Raw genomic sequence first — 25,407 nt, 5'->3', positions numbered from 1 at the left:
TAATTGACTGGTGTGTAAATGAAGGTTTACTTAGTAGCCCTTATAAGTGTCCTGTTTGTAGGAAGGAAATGCATATGGGTGAACATCGGAGGATACCGGCATTACAGACAATATTTTTTACTCTTATTTTTGTGAAATTATGTGGTGAATTCTAGTTCAGATAATTTTAGGAAGTTTTGGGATGCTGTTAAGGGACTTTGTGTGCCACAGTCTGAAGATGCAGAAATTTCTAAATAAGTGGATATTTGCTTTGTGTAGTGCTCAGATGCATAAGATGAATTTCCTTTTTTATGTTATTTTATTGTTTGATTTAAAATTTAGTTTATTAAGATTATGTATTTTTTGTTTGGCTCTACTGTAGAATTGGATGCTCCCTTAACTTTTTAAGTGAAAATAGATCGATCTGTATATAGACAAAGTCAAGGGACTGTGCAATCCCAAGTGTGTGCAATTCTCGGTACTTTTCCGTTTCGCCGGCGCAAATCTCGCCAAGCAGACTTTGTTGGCGACAACATACAGTATACACATAAAGAATGTTAATTCTAAGAATTTTTTTTATTTTAAAGGCATAAACATTTTAATATGGTTTAAAATTTTGTAAAAAGCCAATAAATAAAGACAATAAATTTGTAAAAAGACATTAATTTAAGAATTTACTATGATTTCATGGTTCAAAATCCTGATTCGCCGGTTCGTATCACGTGACCCCAAGTGATCTCATCTCACTTAAACTACGCTACTAAAATCTAATTCTCTGAGTAATTATCTACATTAATTTCAAGTTAAATCTTAATTTGGAATACAAGTTTAAATGCAAGAATTATTTCAATTCGTACGAATAGCTTACTCAGAAATTATGTAAAACCGCAGTGCTTTACTTCGCTAGTGCATTCTCATTAAAATTGGTGAATTTAACACTTGATTTCGCCTTCGGATGAGCGGTGTAATTGCGTTCTAATTGACTTAATTACCGTGAATTGTCTTAGGGGATAAAATTTAAATATCGTGTAAAAATTCTATATTATTGTATGCCAGTATTGAAAGAAACAATCTGATAAGAAATGGCTTCAACTTGTTTTGAAACTGAGGCGTAAAAGGTTACCAGCGAAGATATTCCGTCTGGCATCAGTTAAACCAATATTGGCGACTTTATCGTTTGCGCCGGCAAAACGGAAAAGTACCCAATTCTCTGATGTTAAGTGAAAATAGGTCAATGTGTAGATGGATACCAAGTTTGTGCAATTCTTTAACTTGTTATTTTGTCTTTGTGTCAAGTCAAAGAATTGCACAAACTCAGTATGTATGTACTGCCAAAAATCGCCAATTTTTGTCAAGGGGCATACGTAAGTATATTTTTACTCAGCACTTTTTCTGCGAATTCTAAGTGTGCGAACACTTTTGTGAGATTAGCCAGTATAGTGTATAGTAATGTTAGCTATTATAGCAATGGGCCCAAATCCAAATCCCACAGAGGGCAGAGATGTTTGTGAGCATTGTACAGCATTAGGGGGGATGGGATTCAAAATATTTGGTAGGTTGATGGTTGGAGAAGAAGGGTACAGAATCTTTGGATTACTGCCCGGGACGTTCTCCCTCAAAATTGGGATGGACACATTGTTGACCGTACATGAGTAAACTCATGTCAAGTAACTCTTTTATCATACCTAAAAGAAATAAAAAAAAAGTTAAATAAAATATGTTTATATTAAACCATTATAAAAATGTTTATTTATATTGTTTTACTTTCATATCCAGTTATGAAATAATAGCTGGTGACATGACATAAATTCTGAATTAAATTGATGGTTAACAATGTGTTAATAGTTTGCAACATTCGGTAATACCTATATACCTCAGAAAATGCACATGTGCCAGCCTTGTTTCAACATTTAACTGTACCTGTGCAATTAAATTACCGCCGATTTTCGAAAAGAAAATAAGGTGTTAAGATGTCTTTAATTTGGTGGTAAGATCAGTTTTAGACTTTACCACTGATTTTCTTAAATCAATGGTAAAGTCTAAAACTGATCAAACTTGCTTCTACACTGATAAGTAAGTTTCTGTTTGTGTGCCCAATGAATTCATATTTCTTTCTATTTGGTTAAAAAATTTTAGCATAGATTAAGCTATTTGGATTTCATATGCATATGCAGTGTGTCCAGAAAATTTTAAGCTAATTCTTTTAACATATTTCAGCAAATTTGTCAAATAATTATTGGCAGCATTTATTGCCTTTTATATTCGAACTTGCTTTTTCTAAAATATCGTCTGCTTATGAACAAGATTTGTAGGCAGTAACTACATGTTTGATTTGGTCCAATGATCATTTGTTGTCGTTGATAAGTAAGCTAAGGAAAGAATAACAATAAAAGTTTACTGTAAAACGGTGGAAACGTCCCCAAATGGCACTTGAAATGTTGTGTAAAGTATATTGAGATCAAGCATGAACATGTATGTGGTTCGGGAGTTGAAGATGCTAGTCTAGGGTAATTAACAATTTTAATGTTTTCCACACAACAGACATTTTAATGAAAATAACAGAAAAATAGTACATTAAACCGAATTACTGTGCCATTTGATACAAACAAGATTCTGCATTATAGTAGTCTTGCAGATTTTAAAATAGCAGCTTAGTGCCTACTCGCACTTGCTGTCGTTCAATTTACCACCTTCACGGTAACTACCACCTCCTCGGGGAGACATCTTACCACCTTCGCGTGGGATAGACTACTGTCTGTCTATATGTCATACTCCTCTTTCACCTCGCTCTCGCTGCAGGCGCATAGGTGAGGCCCTCTGGTGGCTGTGTTGCACTTACAGATACCACAGTTTAGTGATCCTGACTCTGTTTTCGTCCTCGGAAACACGTATCAGCGACACTCAAACATCAAGACAGCACCTGAAAATAAATTTAAAAAAAAGAAAAGGGGGAAAAACAAAAAGATAGAAGTGCAGAAGAACCACACACAGTCCTAGACAGGAATAGTCCAATGTCCAAGGCTAAACAGGAATAGTCCAATGCTTCATGAGATTAGCTGCCACAGTGTACATCCAGGATCTTCATGGGGTCCCACTTTTTCCACCTGGCACCGATCTTTGCCTTTCCTCGCTGTTACACGGTACAAACTGAAGAACTTTGGCCTTAACTTTAGACCACCTCCATACTGCATTCTTTGTATGGCAACTAGGTCATTTACATTGTATACCTGTGCCTCTTTTCTCTTCTTGTTGTATGTTTTTCTGTTCTCTTCCTGAATTTTTAGAATGTTTTTCCTTAATTAAGACACAATAACACGCTGAATAAATACTAATTCAGAAGTCAAACAACAAAAATCAGCGTTATATTTACAAAATTTTCACAGGACTAGTTTCGATGGTTTTACCGAACCATCATCTTCAGCTGCAAAACCGCAAATGAACAAGATAGGAAATAATGATTAGATAAGATAAGAAAGCCTGGACAAGAATAAGCAAGTGGTGCCATCTGTTGGCGAAACCAGAACTAAAACATAATTTCTCTAAAAGCCGAAGGCAAATTTGGATTGGAATTAGGATCGTTAACTAGAACAGAAAGATTTTTATGAATGTGAAATGCCTCTAGAAAATCCAGTTCTCCAATGGAAGATGTTTTTTGAATAATTTTGGCAGCAGAAAAATTGAAAGTGTGATTTTCGGACCAATATTTTTGTCATTCCCTTCTTTCCATCAATTAGCTATAAAGTTGCACATATTTTGCAGAAATTTAACTTTCGGGTTGTTTACTCTCCCATCAATAAAATTCCAACTTCTATACTCAAGGACCCCATTCCGGATATGAATTCCTGGGGTATTTATAGGATTCCTTGCCAGTGCGGTTTAATTTACATTGGCCAAACTAAGAGAGCCTTAAAATTTCGCGTCAAAGAACATGAGGCATATGTTAGAAAAAAGGAAACACAGAAGTCTTCTGTTGCTCAACATTGTTGGTCCGAAAATCACACTTTCAATTTTTCTGCTGCCAAAATTATTCAAAAAACATCTTCCATTGGAGAACTGGATTTTCTAGAGGCATTTCACATTCATAAAAATCTTTCTGTTCTAGTTAACGATCCTAATTCCAATCCAAATTTGCCTTCGGCTTTTAGAGAAATTATGTTTTAGTTCTGGTTTCGCCAACAGATGGCGCCACTTGCTTATTCTTGTCCAGGCCTTCTTATCTTATCTAATCATTATTTCCTATCTTGTTCATTTGCGGTTTTGCAGCTGAAGATGATGGTTCGGTAAAACCATCGAAACTAGTCCTGTGAAAATTTTGTAAATATAACGCTGATTTTTGTTGTTTGACTTCTGAATTAGTATGTTTTTCCTTGCTTCCTCTCTCATATCTTCTCGATCTTTCATCATAATATTTCTTTCTTCTTCTTCGAGAATTTCCATAATCTTTAAGTCCTCGCAATTTCTCATTTTAACACCAGAGAGAAGCTGAAGTGGAGAAGTCTTTGTGCTTCTGCTCTTAGTGCTGTTCAAGATCCGTTGTACATCTCCAACATATTTGTACCACTTGGTTGGATCATTTATGGATAATTTGGATAGGACGAATCAGAGTGAGATGAATTATTTCAACTTGTCCGTTTCCTCTAGGAACGCCAGTAGTTGTAAATATGTGCTGGATTTTCTCTTGACTACAGTAATTTTCAAAATCTTTAGAGGTAAAAGCGGTACCTTTATCACTTATAATTCTCAAAGGATTACCGAAAGTTGATTGTTGCAGTTTCAGCTTCTGCAATGCCTCTTGAGCTCATGTAGACTTTACTGGATAGAGCCACACAAACTTTGTGAATGCATCAACCACGGTTAAGATATGATTGTAGTTTTTATTTGTCGAAGGTTATGGTCCTGTAAAATTGATATGAAAAGTGCTCAAAGGGATACTATCTTTTGGTATGGGATTCAGCAACCCTTCGCCCTTACCTTGTTTTCTCTCACACAAAATACATTCTACACAGTTTGAAATAACTTGTTCAATTCATTTTCTAAGGTTAGGAATATAAAAGTCGATTTTCAGCAGATCTTCTATATACCTCGACACTGTCACATATATATCGGACACTGCGAAGTGTCCCTTGTTGTGGATACTACATATGATTTCTAGCTCTAATGCTTTGGGTACCACAAGTAGCTTGCAACCACTATCGAACTTGTATAATATTCCATTTTTCACTAGGAAATCTTTTAGTCCTTGCTCGACTAAGGATTTTAGCATCTGGAGATGCCCATCACTTCTTTGCGCATCTGCAATTTTGGCTGCGACTTCTCCATGAGAATAAGTAACCATCATGACAGTGTTTCTACTTAACGAATCCACATGCTTCATTTGTTGGCAGTGGTGATAAAGGCAAAGCATATTTTGCTTCCCTTAAATAAAGCTAAGACTAGTCTAAATAAAATTCATGCTTTATTCCGTAAATTAAAATAAAAGAGCTACTACTGTAGACTTTACATTTAAAATCATTTGATTGAAAGCAAACTAGCATTATGCTAACTCATAATAACACAAGAGAACGAGACATTCGCCGATACCGGCGTACATATGCAGTCAAAAGTCGTTAATCCGGACTTGTCGGGACTTCGGCGATTCCGGATTATCGATTTTTCCGAGTTATAGATCATCTGTTTAAATCTGGTAAGATGGCATGCAGAAATAATAAAATTAAAAATATGAAACCGTAATTTATGAAATAAAGAACAATTATGATCTAAAGGGTATCAAAATTTACAAAAAAAAAAAAAGTTTAATATTTATTTGTTTCTTTCAATGTAAGTTGTTTAAGTTGCTTTGTTTTTTATGTGATAATACATTCTCTTTAATTCTATAAACAGACATAATTTTTGTTCATTTACAAAGTTCCGCTGTTCAAGTCCTATAATTGCTGTGTCGAGAATACCGACTAATTTGTCAATCGAAATTTTTTCGTTTTCAATAACCTCTGTCATTTTCTTCGCTATCAGAAGCGAATTATAATGACAAGGAATTTGATTTAAATAATATCAGAGACGGAGTACATCGAGATGAAATACTACATTTAGTAAGGAATTATAAGCCAAATAAAATAAAAACATCTGCCCTGAAGATAAGGATAGTGCTGACAGATCAACTTCCAATTCATTGCACGCCATGGTGTTAAAGATAAACAAAGTTTAGATAAACAAATGTTAAAGTTTAGATAAACAAAGGATATGCCTTAATCCATTTTACGCAGCAATTCCTCTTTTTGTTTAATGGACTTCGAAACATACTTTCGCTTTGTAGATCCTTTACGCATTAGTAAATATATATCAGAAATTCTGTTTGACATAATCGAAAGTTCAAGCTTACTTTTATAAAATTGCTCTAACAGTCTGCAAAAAATAATAAGCCGAATCCAATTCGAAGATTAAACAACAACGCAATCTGCAATATTAACTGAATTAGATAATTTTAGCTTAGCTTATACCATCCATTATACATTAAATGCGCATTCATAAACGTATTTTGCGCACACGCATATTCGCAGCTGTAAAGGTCTTACACGCATGCGTCAACGTGACGCATGCGCAGAAAGTTTGTAGCTTTGAGGTCCGGATTATAGATCATTCCGGATTATGGGTGTCCGAATTAATAGCTTTTGTCTGTATATAATACTCGGCCAACACGCCGATCTTGACGTCATCGGCCAATCAGCGGCAACCACGTTAGCTTACCGCCGATTGACCTCTGATCAAAATTTGCATGTGGAAAAGTAAAGCCAACAAACGGCCCTCTTTTCCTCATGCTAATACAAAAACAAAACTTGCACAGAATTACAGAAGTTCATAGTTCAATTTTATTATACGAAAACACTTATTGTCTTTAAACACTGAAAACATCTAAACAAAACTTTCTTAAATTAACAGCAGTCGCTGCTTTTGTAAATAAGTCTGAAGTATTTAATTTACTGGTGATAAATTCAAGGTCAAACACTCCATCATTTACTAGTCTTCTAACAAAGTGATATTTTATGTCTATATGCTTAGTTCAGCGATTTTTTATTGGCGATCTGGAAAAATCAATGGCAGATTTATTATCACAAAATAGTTTACTTTCTCTTAAATTAAACTTTAAAATTTCATCTTGTAAGACATTTTTTGTCCACATTAATTCCTTCGCTGCTTCAATTAAGGCGATATACTCTGCTTCCATGGTTGATAAACTTACACATTTTTGTTTAACTGTTTTCCAGATTACCGGTATTTCATCTAAATATAATATAAATCCTCCCATGGACACGCAGTCATCTCTGTTGCTTGCATAATCAGCATCTGAATAACAATATAAATTTAGATGTTTAATCTTCGATAAGTTTAACTTATATAATTTAGTACTATTGAGATAACCAAGCAATTTCAACAATGCTTCCCAATGCCTAATTCCAGATTCTCCTGAAATTGTGATAAGATATTCACTGCATATGTAATATCAGGCCTTGTCCTGTTAGCTACAAAAACTAAACATCCTAACAGATTTCTAAAGTGTAATGTATGCATTTCCGCAATTTCTGCACTTGTAGATGGACAATCTAATTTTGTAAGAATAGTGCCTTTAGCTATGGGAAGGGAAGTTATTGGTATCTGGAAATTTTTAAATTTTTTCAAAAATTTCTTCAATATATTTTTGCTGATGTATAAAAACCCCATTCTCATTCTCTAAGAATTCAATTCCAAGTAACGTTTTAGTTTTGCCTAATATTTTAAGATAAAAAAACTTACTCAGCTGTGAAATTACTTTATCTATACTATATTGATCTTTACTAAAAATCACAATATCATCTACATATAACAAGAGAATTACATTTGAACCCTTATAAACACAATTACACCATTGTATTTTCTTAAAATGTAGATTTTCTAAAGTACTTTCAAATTCACAAAACCATTCACGGCTGCTTTGATGTAGATCGTAAATGGCCTCGTGTAATAAACACACTTTATTTTTCTCTTCGATAAATCACTCTGGTTGGGTCATATATATTTTCTCATTTAGGTTTGCATATAAATATGCATTTTTTACATCTAACTGACATTTAGTCCATCCATATAAACATACCAGGATAGTGAAAAATATTCTTATGATTGAAGAATTTACTACAGGACTGTGAACATCATCAAAATTTTCCCCTCTTTTCTGCCTGAATCCCTGCCCTACTAAATGTGCTTTGTATCTAACCACTTGATTATTTTCATTACATTTTAGCATATAGACCCATTTGTTTCCTATCATAGTTTTATTTTCTGGCTTTTCGACTAATTCCCAAACCCTTATTTTCTTCATTGTGTCAATTTTTTCTTTCATTGTCTTATCCCATTCTTCGGCATTTACTGATTTTTGAGCTTCTTTAAAATTTTGTGGGATAACTATTTCTACGGAATTTGCCTTTTCAGACACGGAGCTAGTCTCCTGTTCTACAAAATTAACTTTGCCCGAGTATTCGTTTTTTTTCCACTAAAATCGAACTTATCTTTTTCAAATTTAATATTTCTTGCCTCACAATACTTTTCAATATCATTATAGGATCTAAAATGGGTGTCTGTTCCCTCTACATAATAATATATGTCTGTACGTGTTCCGTCTGCCCTTTTAACTGCTTTTCTTTGCCAGTTTAAGTCTGATACTTCTTTCGGAGTATATTTGTCATCTGACAACTATATTTCATCTCTAGAAGTTTCCTGTTCTTCATTTGATTCTGCTAATAGTTCAGATTGCTCTAGTCTTTTAAATTTAGGTTTTGATTTCTGTTCCAGGATGCCATTTGCTGCATTCAGTTTTTCATCGAACTTCACATTACAGGTTTCTAATAATCTGCGTTCTTCTGGTAGCCATATCCTATAATCCCTAGTTTCCTTCGCATATCCTACCATGATTCCTTCTTTGCACCTCATTTGTAATTTATTTCTAATCTGTTTTGGCATGCCAACATAGGCTTTACAACCAAATATTTTAAAATAAACAATACTGGGTTTTCTATTTAGGAACATTTCATAAGGAGTTCGGTTGCTTTTATGACATACTCTGTTCCACATATGTACGAAACAGCCAAGAGCTTCTGCCCACCATTCTTTTTCCATTTTACTATCATCAAGCATAGCTTTAACTGCGTCAAATGCCATTCGGTTAAAATGTTCACACACACCGTTCTCTTCTGGGGTGTACGCGTTTGTACTTTCGACATTAATTTAATTTTCAGCTAAGTACCCTTCGAATTGCCTGTTACAGAATTCCCCACCGTTATCGGTCCATATACTTATTAATTTTCTATTCGTCAGTCTTTCCATTTGCCTATGATAATTCTTAAAGTTGTAGAACGATTCATTTTTATTTTTCATACAATACACTGTTACTAATCTACTATAGTTCATCCACAATAGCAAGAAAATATTTACTCCCACCTTTAGATGGAACTGGTAGTGGGCCACAAACATCTAAATAAACCAACTGCAATGGTTTATCCGACCTCTTTGGAACAGTTTTAAAAGTTATTCTATTCTACTAGATTTAGCAATAATACACGGTTCACACCTCTCCATTGGTTTTCCAATTTCTGGTAACCCTTTCACACTTTGATTCTTACTAGTTTTCTTAATATAATCAAAATTTACATGGCTAAATCTCCAATGCCATAGCATCACATCATCTACTTTATTTAACTTTCCAATTTCTGTATTGTAACCAGCCTCCTTTTTATTTGTTGCATATCTAAATGGTTTTACATGATAAAGTCTGTCATATCGTTTAGCGTAGCATAATCTATCCCAATTATTAAAGTATATCCACATCTTCCCTTTTGAAATCACAAAATGAGCACCTGCCTTTTCTAACCTTGCTTCCGATAGTAAATTTCTCCTTAGATTTGATTATATAAGACATTATCTAACTCAATCCAATTTATTCGATTGCCTACTTTTACTGCAAATTTGACGGTACCCTTTCCTAGTACCGTAATTTCCGGAAGAAACGCCGCAGCGTTTACATGTTTAAAACTTAAATTTTCAGCGGGTGCGGCGTTTCTACCCATACGGCGTTTAGGTGCACTAAAAATAAAATATTTCCTACGATGGTCATTGTGCATAGTTTGGATGGCTTTGTCATTGTGCATAGACTGGTGCTATTCCCACACAAAAGACCACTCAGTTGCTTTTTGCGAACATTATTTTGTTTACATTCTTTCCCTTGAACTACTGGCCTTATTCACCCTAAACGAGATCTCAGAACAATAACATTCTTCCCCCTTTCAAATCAACATTCTCCTCAGTTTGAATAGTCTCTCTTCTCTGCTATTCGATGAATCTTCCAGGACCCATCCTCTCCCCACCCCTGCCTTTTCTGCAATTTTTTTCAAAGGCGTCACGACTCCACCTGCCTCGCAATAACGAACTCTGACGTATTTCCCCTTCAGCATGAATGGATTTTTCTTGGCATTCTGCCAAATACAGATCCCATCAGTTTGGGTACAAGTACTTGTTGGATAGTTTTTAAGTAAGAAGGGAGCGGAAAATTTTTGAAAATGTCTCTAAACGGCACAGAAGCTATACATTTCATACCTTTAATTTATTTTTGAGTTATGGTTTCATTTCATGCATTTTTCTTAACTGGTATGTCATATATCAGGACTTAGGTTGAGTTTTTGCATCTATACGGCCCATGACGATGTCACGTGCAATTTAATCTATTGCGGCGTTTCTGTGTAATTTTAATTTTTTTCCCGCCATTTTTCTTGAGTGCGGCGTTTACGCTGATGCGGCCTTTCTTCCGGAAATTACGGTACTTTACTTTCACAATTTCCTATAGCTAAAGTCATACGTATATCATTTATTTCTTCAAAATTTGTCATTTAATTTATATTATTACAGAAATGAGTTGTAGCTGCAGTATCTACGACCCAATTAAATTTATCTGCGTTACCTTCTTTATCTGTAGTTGTTACATAATTTTCTACTAACAGTAATTCATTATCTTTAAACTGTCCATTTTTATCGTCTATTTTAAACTTCTGATTTTTACTTACATTTTCTTTACATTGAGCGATTAAGTGCCCAAATTTATGACATCTGAAACAAGGTCCTATTCTCATATTCCCCATTTTTTTCTTAGATTTAGTTTTATTTTCGATTTTATCTTTCCCTGCATTTGAACCAATAGTATTAAACACGCTTACCTTGCTGTCTTCTAAATCGGCATTTACCTGGCGAAGTTGGCTTTCTTCCCTTACCAGTTCTTCAGCAATTCTTTCTAGCATAAAATCTTCGTCCTTCCACCTATAGATCAACTGTACAATGCCGGAGTATTCCTGGGGTAATCTCCTTATTGCCTGGAATCCTTTAAAAAGATCTGCCAAGTTGTGACCAGCTTCAGCCAAATTCTTTGCAGTCATTCTTATCCTCACGATGAATAATCCTATTTTTTCATTTGGTGTATATCTAATACTAAAACATTCATCCAGTAACTGAATTATCCTTGATCTTGTTTTGGGTTTGAATTGCTTTTGTAGAACTTCCCATGCTTCTTTACCACTTGAACATTCTTATATCAGCGGACTGAACTCAGTTTTAATTCCATAATATAATGTACAGAAGGCTCTGTTCTTTCTCAGTGTGAACTCCTGCTTTTCACGCCTTGTTGCACTTTTATCTAATTCTTCTTCTTAGTCCTCTATGAAGCTCCAACAATTTCTATCCAGCAACAGCATTTTCATGTCGACTATCCATCGATCCCAGTTGTCATGGTTTAACAGCTCAAAACCTTCAGGTAGTAATGACATCTTCAATTAAGTGTGAGCACAACAACTTGAACAAACTTCTAAGACAGGTCAGTTTCTTTTCGTGGATAACGAAAACTCTCTTCACCTACATTACTTCAATGCTGAGTTGAACTGGATGACCGATTAGCTGTTGGCGCTGGGCCCATAACCCTGTTAGCAGTGGTGATAAAGGCAAAGCATATTTTGCTTCCCTTAAATAAAGCAAAGACTAATCTAAATAAAATTCATGCTTTATTCCATAAATTAAAATAAAAGAGCTAACACTGTAGCCTTTACATTTAAAATCATTTGATTGAAAGCTAACTAGCATTATGCTAACTCATAATAACACAAGAGAACAAGACATTCGCCGATACCGGCGTACATATATATAATACTCTGCCAACCCGCCTATCTCGACGTCATCGGGCAATCAGCGGCAAACACATTAGCTTACCGCCGATTGACCTCCGATCAAAATTTGCATGTGGAAAACTAAAGCCAACATCATTTGCTGCCCAGATCTGTGAACAATTTCATAGTCAAATTCTTCTAGAAGTAACGCCCATCTCGCCACTTTAGGAGTTAAATCTTTTATGAACATAGTCTTCTGGAAAGAATCGCAATCTGTAATTATTCTGACCTTAGATCCTAAAATGAATTTCTTTAGAGCTTCTACTATAGCTAAAACTTCAAGCTCCTAACTAGATAGCTTCTCTTGTTGGAGGCTAGTTTTTTACTCATGAAGTAAATGGGGTGTAACTGTCCATCATATGACTTTTGTAGCAATACGGCACCGAAACCAAGACTGCTTGCATCTGTAGGCAATTCTAACGGTGCTGCCTGTTTGAAAATATGAAGAACCAGATTTGTCGATAAAATTTCTTTCAATTTGTTAAATGCTTCTTTTTGCTCAGGCCCAAATTTGAATTCTGCTCCGTTACAAAGAAGCTCACTTAGTGGTTTCGCTATTTTTGAATAGTTGGCAATAAATTTCCTAAAATACCCAGTAAGGCCCAAGAAATTCTGAATATGCTTAAGGTTTTTAGGTTCTGGGAAATTTTGAACAGCTCTGGTTTTTTTTTTTTTTTTTTTTTTTTCAGTAGAGGGGCGAATTGTAGCATCCTCAATAACATAGATTATTAAATTAAAAATTGATCTCCAAACCATATTCTTTGTCTACTTCTAAACCGCATTTTAACTTTTCTAAACCTTCTTTCTCGTTTCATGCTGAAATAATAAAATCGTCTATGTAAGTAACAAGTGTCATCCCGAATTAAATCTCTAAACACATTATAAGTAAATCTTTAGAACACACTTGGTGGCGTGCACAAACCAAAAGGTGCTTTTAGGAATTCATACAAACCTGCATGTGTAAATTAATGCCAAATATTTAGTGCAGTTTTCCTCCACCGGAACATGAAAAAAACCATTTTTTAAGTCTAATGTCGAAAAAACCTTTGCTTCACCCAAACAATCTAAAACCTCTTCTACTTGTGCTATGGGAAAGGAATCCTTAACTATTTTTTTATTTAATTGAAGTCAACACAAATTCGTGTCTTACCTGATTTTTTTCTACAAAAATCAATTGGCGAAGCATACTCTGAACACAATGGCTTTATAATCCCATCCTTTAACCATTCATCTTTTGCTTTTGCACAAAGAAAAAATAAACTTAGCCGTTTCCACTTTAACCACGTGACTAAACGAACTTTTGTGTTCTGTTAATCCAGGTGGTATTTTATTCGGAAAAAGCGATTTCTTTACAACTACCAATTCACTTCCAGAATCAATTAAACATTTTATTTTCTTACCATCAATCAACAGTTCAATAAAGTCTAACTTATTTGTAGCTGCATTATCCAAGCCAATCTTTAACCCAGATACCTTTTTTGAGACAATTTTTTCTCCTTTTCTTACCATTTGGGACAGCTGAAATTCTTTCAATATTATTGCTTTTAATTTATCATAATCCGCAATTTCTTTTTCAGAAACATACATTAAAATATTATCACATTTATTACCTAATAAATTAATCAACACTTCTGATTTTTAACTCCATTGGTACCCTTTTAGTTGTAAAAGCTTTCTCAAGTGACTGAAAAAACAAATGCTAAGCTTCCAGTTTCTGGGGTACAGCTATAGTTAGTGTTTTGATGCTTTTAATGATATTACGGCAGGTTGGTTTTGCATATTCACAAATAAGCTAAACTTATTTAATCAATCACATTTATTTACAATTTATGTAGCGAAGAAAAAAGAACATTCTACGAAAACATATCATGTACACTAGCGATAACAGCACAAGCACGAGGAAGATTAACTCACAAGAATCAGTTTAGTTCACTTGAGAAAAAAGTGCAGAGTTGCTGGACTGCTATACATGAAAACACAAACAGTTAACATTTAATTTAAAAGTTCGTTGCATGGTTGCTGCATACTCTCCTCCCAGTGTCAACGATATCATACAGGGAAATGAGCATGGTCAAATCTTTGGGAAGGCTCCTTAAAACTTGCCAAAGGTGCTTTTGTATGGCGATAAATTTTAGCCTTTTGACATGAGATGCAACACTTTGTTCATTCAGCTATATCCGATATTTTAGGCCAAACAAATCGTGACCGCACAATGTGTTGTGTTCTGCGTACACCAGGGTGAGCCATGTTGTGTAATGAGGCAAAAACATCCTGGCAAAACTGTGTTGGAACATAGGGACGAACTCTGCCAGTCGATACATTACAGAATAGATCAATGTTTGATTCCGGGAGAGTAATTTTTTTTAACTGCAGGGATGTGTCTGATGACAGTAATGACTTCAACTCATCATCCAATGTTCGTGCTTTAGCTATTTCAGAATAATCAGCTGATGCAGGAAGAATTAAGGCAGCTATAAGGGACATCTACAGGAATATTCTCAGGCCCTGGAATGTGCTGTATGTTAGTTGTGAATTGCGAGATGAAATCTAAATGCCTCACCTGGCGTGGAGAGCACTTGTCATTCTTTTTACGGAAAGCATATATCAGAGGCTTATGATCAGTAAAGAGGACAAACTCTCTAGCCTCCAACATGTGTCTGAAATGGCAAAGGGATGCATAAGCAGCAAGGAGCTCCCGGTCATAAGCACTATACCGAGTTTCTGCAATACTGAGCTTCCTCGAGAAGAAACCTAAGGGCTGCAATTTGGAGTCCACAACCTGATGCAATGTGCCACCAGTATCATGATCAGATGCATCTACATGCAAAGCAAGTGGGGCAGTTAGAGAAGGATGGGCAAGTAACGTGGCATTAGCTAGTGCTTGTTTGCATTTGTGAAAAGCCTCAGTTGCAAGCGAAGTCCAAATAATTGGTTTCTTTGAATTTTTCTTGCCAGAAGATCCCTTTAAAACGTCACCTAACAAGGCCTGGTTGCCTGCTGCAGAGGCAAAAACCTACGATAGAAATTAATTAGGCCTAGAACTTACGCAAATTACCATTAGTTTCAGGCAACTGAAAATCTAGGATTGCCTGAACTTTATTTTGCAAGGGTTTAACCCCTTCTGGGCTTATATGGTGACCAAGAAACTCCAGCTCAGTGACACCAAACACACATTTTGAAACATTTAACTTGAGACCATAAGTACTCAGTCTTTGAAATATAGCATGCAAGTGCTTCTTATGCTCTACTGTATCATTTGAAAAACATAGTATATCATCAAGATAAACATAACAAAATGGGAGAGTGCATAAAGAGCATGAAGGTTTAGGGTGCATTCACTAAGCAAAAACACAGATGAGTATACTCGTAGAGACCCCATGGGGTTCTCACAGCTGTTTTAGGAATGCCAGCGTCTGCAATAAGAATTTGGTGAAATGCTTTAAAGATGTTTACTTTTGAGAAAATAGATTTACTGTAGAGTGAATGAGCAAAGTCTTGAAGGTACGGAATTGGATAACTATCAAATTCAGTCACAGAATTCAGCTTGCGGTAATCTCCAACCGGATGAACTGCAAAATCCTGCTTAGGGACGACATGCAATGGTGAACTCCATGGACTCTTGGAAGGATGGATTATACCTTGATCCAGGAGGAATTCGAACTCAGATTTCACTGCTTCTTGCAGCTTGGGATGGAGTCGTCTCGGTTTTGAAGTCACAGGTGGTCCACAGGTCAAGATATGATGCACTGTATTATGAGGAACAGTCTGCTTAATTAAAGTAGGATTTGTTATATCTGGAAACTCAGAAAGTAAGGAGACATAATCTGAATTAACAGAAACAGTGACAATAGAAGGTTGGCTTTTGTGAGCAACATTGCCATAAGTAAACAATGAAGTTTCAGGATTTATAAGACACTTCACTTGAGAAAAAAAATACAGAGTTTAGTTGCAGCACTGCTATACATAATAACACAAACAGTTAACATTTAATTTAAAAGTTCGTTGCATGGTTGCTGCAATATCTTCAACGCTAGTCTGCATGTTTCTTCTATTACCGGTTAATGATTGTGATTTAAATTTTCTAGCGCAATCTGCTTCTCAATTTGAGCTAATTTAAGATGTTCGATCTCTAACAGATAGTGTTCATTACTTGTTGTAGGCGTCTGATCCTCAGCGATCGATTTGACAACTCCATGAACAAATTCAACGTTCGTTTTGAAGACATCAAAATTTGGATAATTTTTTTAATGTCAGCTTTTTTAGCATTTTCTGGAGCAGTCTCTCCGATTTGTTCCGCAATTACTATTAAATTACTTTTCTTTAAATTATTCAAGAAACTCATTTTAAAAACGAAACAAAAGTATCACTACCTAAAGTAAAGAAATAAAGCAAAGTTTTCACAGTACCTTCTGAAGTATCCAAGTATCGCGGACAAGGCCCCCAGATTTTCTGTGGTTGGGGAGTTGAAGATGCTAGTCTAGGGTAATTAACAATTCTAACGTTTTCCACACCATAGCCATTTTAATGAAAATAACAGAGAAAAGGTGCATTAAATTGAATTACAGTGCTGTTTGATACAAACAAGGTTCTGCATTATCACTCTTGCAGATTTTAAAATAGCAGCTTAGTGCCTATTCGCATTTGCTGTCATATATGCAGTTCAATTTATCACCTTCAAGTGTTGACCTACGTCTTACCACCTTCTCGTGGAGACATCTTACCACCTTTGCGTGGGATAGATGACTGTCTGTCTATATGTCATACTCCTCTTTCACCTCGCTCTTGCTGCAGGCGCATAGTCACCTAAGTGCAACACAGCCACCCTCTGGTGGCTGTGTTGTACTTACAGATACCACATGTATAAGGAGTTTTTGTTCTAGCTGGTTGTCCTTTGTAGTGTAACTGATAGTCTGCTACTTGAAAAAAAGCTGATACATTTAGAAATGACTGTTATATTAGTGTGCAGCAAATGATCATATGAGGAATAATCTAGAATACTATAAATAAGACAACTGCTGAATTCCTGATTTTTTCTAATGTTTCTAGTATAATATGAAAACAGTATATGTGAGTTTATATGTAGCTACAGGAATATATTCTTTGCCGTATGCTTCTCACATAGTGATTTATAATCCGTATTCTAATATTAAAAATGTTTGAAGGTCTTGATTATGTACTGAAAAAGTTGGAATTTCATGCATAAAATATGGGACACACACATACTTATATAATTCTTTGGAACCAGTACAGAAAGGGAAAGTAGATGGATGTCGTATTTGTAGATACAATCATTAGGAGTTTTGCATATTGACTTTGGAAAAAATGGAATCATTTAAAGCTTTTAATGATTTTGTTTGACAACATGTTTGGAACCTGGTCAGTCTCAGTCCATCAGTTTGTGAGACTAATCTGCTTATCAGACGTTACGTAATACGTTACGTTTCAAACAATGGCTAGCTCAGAAAGGATTCATAGGTCATCTACCCAATGAATTAACAGCTATCTTATCATAAATGGAGCACTTCAAATCTTTTAAACTTAAGAAAAAAGGTTTATTTACACTTTTGTATAAGTTAAATGAATAAGAAATATCTATCTAACTACATCATGTAAACATGGTCCGTAGCTTGCTGAGCCGAAACTCCTCACTTTTCTCTGGCGTCCCATGATGTCAGTCTCTATCTGGTCTTTGATTTGTTGGCGTAATGATGCCATTCCCAACACTGATGGTGGATTCTATGCCTTTTCTTCAGTCTACCTGATAATAACTGTATATATTGTGAACTAGAAGATATTCCATTGTGCAGTTGCTACCTTATCATATAACTGTACTTACAAGCTCCATCAAGTCCAGTTCGAATGGGCTTAATGCTTAATTATTTACTTTAACTATGAAACTTCTAATGTATTTATGTTCTGACTTTTTTGGATGCACATAAGAATTTTTACCACAGTTGCAGCAGACAGTGCCTTTTTAACGAGAGGCTTCAACAACTGTTGTAATATTAGTCAAGTTATGTGGTGAGTCTACTTGGAACTTGTATGTATCCTGTTTCATACTGTTAATTTAAATTTTGTTACAGCATAAGACAAACAATATACATAAGACAAACATAAGACAATTTAAATTTTGTTACAGCATAAGACAAACTATTAGGTTTTATCAAACACTTAATACTAAACATAAGTTTGGGGGAAATCTAACCACAAGGGGATAACCCTTTTGATACACTAAGCTTTATAAAACAAATACCATTTTAAACATGTACTTGAATATAACTAATCCAGATGTGTCAAGGAATCCCACAAATCACTTCTGCATGTGAACGTACATTGACTGTGGAGAGGGAAAATGCTAACAAGACTTGTGGAACTCTATGAAGAAGTCACTGTGTATTTCAGTGATAAAGACATACTAGAAAATTTGTTGCATAGTCTTAAATTTGTTTTGAAGCTCATGTATTTAGCAGACATATAACCAAACTTAATGAATTAAATTTATATACTTACAAGACATGGAAGGTACAGGTAGATTTACAGTGCATGACAAAATTGAAGGGTTCGTCAAACTACTACTTGTTGTTGTAACCGTTCGCACTTGTCCGACAATGGTTGGCACACTCCCATGACATTCTTCTTGGCAAGGAGTCAAACGCACCTGTCATTGGCAAGGGCTGTTAACACCATATAGATGACAGCCCAACTTTAGCTCAGTTCAACCTAAAGTTTTAGAGAGAACATCTTGGAAGAATGGGTCCGAGGGTCTCCCACGCCTCCTCCTCTATCACCAACTTCTAGAGAAGCATTTTGGCATGCCGCATATGTAGAGTGCCCTTCATGCCTTACAGACACTATACATTTACAAACATCCATGCCTTCTCTGGGATTTGAATTTGCCCTGCTCCAGAGTCATTAACCACTATCCTGGTTGGGCAGCTAGGAGAAGAAAAAAAAAAAAAAAATTCTTTTATGGAAAAACAACACTGAAGACCACACATCTGAAAGTTTTGAAATATTTCAAATGTTTATAATTGAAAGTAATATGAATGTTTCTGGTAACGTAATTACCAAGATTTCAAACATTTGAATGCTTTGGAAGAAAATTTTAATTTTTACTTTACTGAAGAAATGAAAAACTTCCAGGAGAGGTGTTAGAGAATGAATGGAGACAAAAAATAAAAAAGTTTTAACATATATATTTATTAAGCACACAAAAAGAACATGGTTAAATAATTATAATAACAACTGCTGAAACTGTTGCCCCCCAAAAAAAAGTAAAAACCATGTTGCCACACAGGTTGCAAAATGTAATGGGAAATACAGTCACAAAATAAAAATGTATTTGCAATGCTTCCCCATGATTAAATTTCCCTCAGCCCTACACTGAATCTTTGTTTAAACAAGGGTTTCTTTTGCACACTCTTAGTCAACATCTCTGATGCATTTGAACTGGAAACCACATAGGTTAGTTTAACATCTTCTCTTCAACCTTCTGTCTTAGGAAAAGATGCCCGATTTCAATATGTTTGTTACACTTTAAAGTAACATGGCTTTTAGCTAAAGAAATGATGCCCTAATTTGTAAGTTAAAAATGCCTGTTTTGTAAGTTAAAAAAATCTTCTCTCACAATTTCTTGCAAAATGCTTTGGAATCACAGCACATCCTTGGCTGCATGGCTTTTTGAGAAGTACTCGGCTTCAGTTGTTGACAAGGCAATCGTATCTTGCTTCTTGCTACTCCACGAGACAGCTCCACCTGCTAGCAATACAACATAGCCACTAAATGATCGTCTAACCTATGTTATCACCATCCCATTTGGAATCATAGAACAGTTCCAAATAGTTCCTAGTCTTTTGGAAAGTCAGTTTTAATTCTTTGGTCTGTTTTAGGTAATGTATACGTTGTATGCTAGCCCAGTGTTCCTTGCTTGGACAATTATTGAACTGGCTCATGTAAGTGGTATCAAAGGCTAAATCAGGCCTTGGTCCTCCTGCCATGTACAAAAGTCCTCCAATAGCCTGCCTTTGCTCCTTCAGCATCCAGCATGTTATCCTTAATGGGCTGGTGCATATTTCATACCTGGGTCTAATGGTGTTGATGCTCCTTTAGCATCTACCATATTGGTTGTTAGCAGGAGTTCAGTATCATGGACATTTTGATCAAGAGTAATTGAGCCATCTTCTCTCCTGCTTATCCTAATTGAAAGAAGGTAATTTATTTTTCCCAAGTCTTTGATTTTAAATGTGGCTGCAATATTTTCCTTAAATTCCTGAATGATGGAGCTGGACATTACTAGGAGGTCATCCACATTCGACTTGGGTATAACCACAAGCAACTAAACAAGATGTATGTCTTTCCACCTGAGAATCTACTTGCATTTCACAACTTTATTTTGGCCTAGGCACTATGTTCAGTTTCATTTCCTTTTAAATTTTCCATTGCTAACTTCCATTTTTCTGCATCTGGACTAGTTAATGCTGGTTTCAAAGTTTCAGGATCATTCTGAAAAGCTTTCTTGGGTGCTGAGTCTTCACATTCCTGTTTCTTGAATTGTCACTTGCAATTCCATTTATTTCTGGAGGATTTTTTTTCATTAATATCTGAATTTTCCGTGATATAATTCTTTGTTCACTTAGGTGCTGAAATATGTCTTCTGGGTCGAGTCTTCTTTTCTGGTATATCCTCCACTTCCTCATCTTCCTGTTTGGAGCCTTCACATGTTCTTACTTTATTTTCAATATCATGTTGAGATAGATTTCTTTCAGAAACTTGTTGGATGGACAGTGTAATAGCAATGTTATAATATTTCTCGCCATGAAATGTTTGTTTTCAAATATGACATCTTGGGAACAGATTACTGTGCCGTAATTCATAAGGACTTGAATTAGGAAGGAAAGTAGATTTCTTCATTTGATTATTTTAGTGTTTTGGCCATTTCGAGAACTGCTCTCTTGTTCAGCACTGCCATTTTGCTGTGATATATATGAAGTTGTGAGCTTCTGTGAGATTCCACGCTGGTTCAAGATCTTTTAAACTGATTAGTTGTCAAACTCTCCAACATTGTCACTGAGGATTTCTTTAACTTACTTCTGATTTTCAAGCATATCCTTTACTTCTGATTTTTTTCTTTTAAAAAAAAAGAGTATCGAAATATGGTGTAGGCAACTTTGAAGATTGCGAAGTATCGATATTTCTTAAATGATTTATTGAATGGCCCACAAATGTCTGTTGAGAACAATTCTCCAACTTTTGTAACCTCTTTTCTGTTTACAAATTTTAAACATTGTTCTTGTCAATATGAATTTCAGGAACTAAGGTCTTCATCATGGCTTTGAAGAGACCCTCACTGCAGTTTCTTGTATCATGCAGAACTATTTTGCCATGTATTTTTAAATAACAATCCTTAAATATTGATTCAAATACACTGTTCTGGTTTCTGCCTTAAGTTGCTAACACAGAAACTAGATTTTTACTTATTTCTGTAGCATACTAGACATTTTCAATATTTTTAATTTGATTCACCCCATTTACAATTGTCATTATCTTGATAGTGCCTTTGCCAACTGCTGGTAATGACATTTGCTACAGTGATGCTATGGGGAAGCTCACATTTTTCAAAGTCTATAAAGCTTTGGCTGTTATTGACGACACGGTTAGGCCCCAATGTCAATAAGCCAATCACCAGAATTTGTTTCAGCAGAAAATATTGCCGCTTCTACAACTAGGAGTGTCATATTTGCAGCAATATTACTCTTACCTTTGTTCGGCCTTGTGTGTAAGATAAGGTTTAGTGGTTTTCCGTCAGCTATCAACTTCTTGCATGTTCTGACCCAGTGTCCTCGCTGGTGGCAATAACGACACTTGTCATTGTTTTTCTTGTTAGGGACTGATTTCTGCTTAAATTTTGAATTAGCTATCAATATTTGCTGATCTAAAGTTTCTACAAAATTTGTATCTTTTCTAAATTCTCTTTCATGGGTATACAGTTATGTAGTTAAGTCTTCTAGGGTTCTCTTTTCATCACTAAGCAGTAACTAACTCAATTTGAAAGTCCAATAACTGGGAAGAAGAGTGTCCAATATTTTACAGATTAACAGTATTTCTGGGAGTCTGTTTTCTTTCTTATATTTAAGTCCAGTGTTCAATTCATTCTATAAATTTATCAGTTTTAATAAATGAGCAACCATATCATCATTTGACCAATTGAATTTAAAGAACTGTAAACATATATTGTAAAGTTGGTTATCAGATAAGTCTGAATATTTTGTGAAGTTCGAGCCAAATGTCCCTTGTGCTGTCAAATCTCATTACCATTTCTAAAGTATTTTCAGTCATGGAGTTTGTAAAAAGCATCATAGCGCAATTATTGGCTGTATTAAAAACCTTTACGTCATCTCTGTATCTCTTTTGAATCTTCAGCGGCAGCTTGATCGGGCTGCCTGGCTTTTTCAGTTTTCCTTCCATGACTTTTAAAGTGTCTTTGTGATAACTTAATACAAACGTAATTCGATATTTTCAAATAGGCCCATCACTTTTCTTCATAATGACTTAACTGATATCTTTGCAGCTTCCATTTTTGTCAGTTAATTTGCTGACTAACTTTTATCTCCAATTTGCTTTTGAATTTTTTTTCCTGCACATTTAAAGCATGCTCGGCTCATAACCTGTTAGAGGTTAGCATTAGGAATATAGGAAAAAAAAAAAAAATTAAAAAAACATGGTTTGTATTAATGTATATATTTATTAAGCTCACAAAAAGAATATGTTAAAGTAACTACAGTGACAACTGCTGAAAACGTTGCTTCCCAAAAAAGTAAAAACTGTGTTGCCCGCTAGTTGCAAAATATAAGGGGAAATATAATCACAAATTTAAAATTTCTTTGCAGCAGGAACTGGATTGTGCATTCCCCTCAGGGTAACCTTACGACTGGCATATTATCGAAAGCTTATGAATCAACCTATTTAGAAACACAGTATTAAAACTGAATTTTAGCCATAGTAAATTGACAAGTCTAACAGAGTTGTATGACTTGAAAACATTTTGCTTGATTTATAGAACAATTTTAAATTTTGGATGATTTTTTTCAGGAAAATCTTCCCTCTTGGTTTATACATGGATCTGTTAACATTTAGAAATAAAAATTAATTTTCTTTTATACTCATCTTTGAACGATGAGCGTGTATGTAATATTTTTTCCCCGTTTATTTAATTTTAGGAAACATAATGGGATACAGTGTTAGTCAGAGCCTGATTTCTGGTCAACCACCTCTACTTGTCTTCACTATTTGTCTCACTGCCTTTGGTTTATCTATGGTGATTTTGGCATATGTTGTTGGAGAGCAGGAAGTGCCGAATCCAGATGTTCAAATGGTTTGTTTGTTCTGTGAATTTTGTATAAATTATGGTTTATAAACTGATAATGTAAAATGATATTGACTATTTTGGGATTATTGCTAAATATGAATTCCAAGCACTATAATACTAATACAGTCAAAAGTTTTTAATCCAGACTCGTCGGGACTTCGGCGATTCCGGATAATCGGTTTTTCCGGATTATAGATCATCAGTTTAAATCTGGTAAGATGACATGCAGAAATTATAAAATAAAAAATATGAAACCGTAATTTATGAAATAAAGAGCAATTATGATCTAAAAGGTATCAAATTTACAAAAAAAAAAAAAAAAAAAAAAAAAAAAAAAAAATAAAAAAAGCTTAATATTTATTTGTTGACTTTATTAAACATTTCTTTCAACATGTGCATGCGTAAAGCATACATTACGCATAGTCGAAATTAGAAAATTGCAACCAGAAAACTATTTGACATGTATTCATGATATTTATAATGACGAGGAATTTGATTTAAATCATATCAAAGACGGAGTACATCGAGATGAAATACTAAATTTAGTAAGAAATTATAAGCTGAATAAAATAAAAACATCTGCCCTGAAGATAAGGATAGTGCTGACAGATCAACTTCCAGTTCATTGTGCGCCACGACGCCCCCCCGCAGAGCAGCGTGAAATTGATAAACAGATTTTGGAATGGTTAGAGAGACAAAGGATATGCCTTTATCTATTTTTTGCAGCAATTCCACTTTTTGTGTGATGGACATCGAAACATGCTTTCGCTTTGTACATCCTTTGGCAGCTCCAGAATCAGAAATTGTTTTTGATATAATCGAAAGTTCAAGCTTACTTTTATAAAATTGCTCTAACAGTCTGCAAAAAATAACAAGCCAGATGCAATTAGAAGATTAAGGAACAACGCAATCTGCAACTTTAACTGAAATAGATAATTAGATAATTTTAGCTTAGCTTATACCGTGCGTTATACGTTAAACGTGCATGCGTAAAGGTATTATGCGCATGTGTAAATGCATTATGCGTTTACACATGCGCAGAAAGTTTGTAGCTTTGAGGTCAGGATTACAGATCATTCCGGATTATGGACGTCCGGATTAAAGACTTTTGACTGTATTCTATAATACACATTTACTTTAATTCAAACCTGCATCCTTTGATCAAAATGTTTATGTAAGGATTCTATAATTATTAATTAATATTTATTATGTCCTTTTTAAAATAATCCTTTCCATTTGTTGTGCACTTATGCTAGAGGTGTTTTTTTTAATCATTGAAACATATTTGAAAACCATTTTCTTGAACTTTAAATGTGTGATTTCAGGGCTCACAGGGAATTTTCTTGTCCTGCTTCAGTAGACTCCAATTAGTGATCATAAAGTGGTAATTTTAATTATGGAAATGAACAGTGATTCAATCCCATATTAACTGAATATAGAGCTATTGGAACCGTATTTATTGAATTTTGGATAAAAATTTACGAGAAACGAGTTTTGTTAGTAAATTTATTATCCTTGCATAAAGTACAATCTTGGTGACATTAATCCTGGTCTAGATTACAGTACACCAAAACCTTTCATACAGATGAGATCCCATAAAGAAGGTTATCCAGTACCTTTGATACACAATAGACATTTTGTAAAGGAGAGTAAATCAAATGTGCGTTCTGCAAGTAAATTTCATACACAAATTCCAAAAGTAATCAGTGCCGATGTGACCATTGTTACCATTGATGTTAATTGACTTTTGTTTGAATGTCAAGTGGTTTTAGAAAAAACCTTGATGGAAGACTAAGACTTACATCCAAATTTATTCCTGTCATCTGTTATATCCTATCA

The 25,407-nt window shown here is 34.8% G+C and overlaps 1 protein-coding gene across 2 annotated transcripts in view; it reads left to right on the top strand.

Annotated features, from left to right (window-relative positions):
- LOC118184901 (transmembrane protein 248-like) overlaps positions 1 to 25,407 on the top strand; it is a 71,926-nt gene that overhangs the window by 7,598 nt on the left and 38,921 nt on the right. For both annotated transcript variants that reach the window (XM_085810474.1, XM_085810473.1), the window contains exon 2: positions 23,420 to 23,574. In XM_085810474.1, coding sequence (XP_085666600.1) covers positions 23,428 to 23,574 — 147 coding nt within the window. In that variant the 5' untranslated portion in view covers positions 23,420 to 23,427. The remainder of the gene's footprint in view (positions 1 to 23,419; positions 23,575 to 25,407) is intronic.

The sequence above is a fragment of the Stegodyphus dumicola genome, chromosome 2, assembly GCF_044657685.1.
Source record: "Stegodyphus dumicola isolate Sdum_Otavi_A_Nest chromosome 2, ASM4465768v1".
NCBI lineage: Eukaryota > Metazoa > Arthropoda > Arachnida > Araneae > Eresidae > Stegodyphus > Stegodyphus dumicola.
Note: the sequence above shows the minus strand (reverse complement) of the source record. Positions and strands in the feature narration are given on the sequence as shown.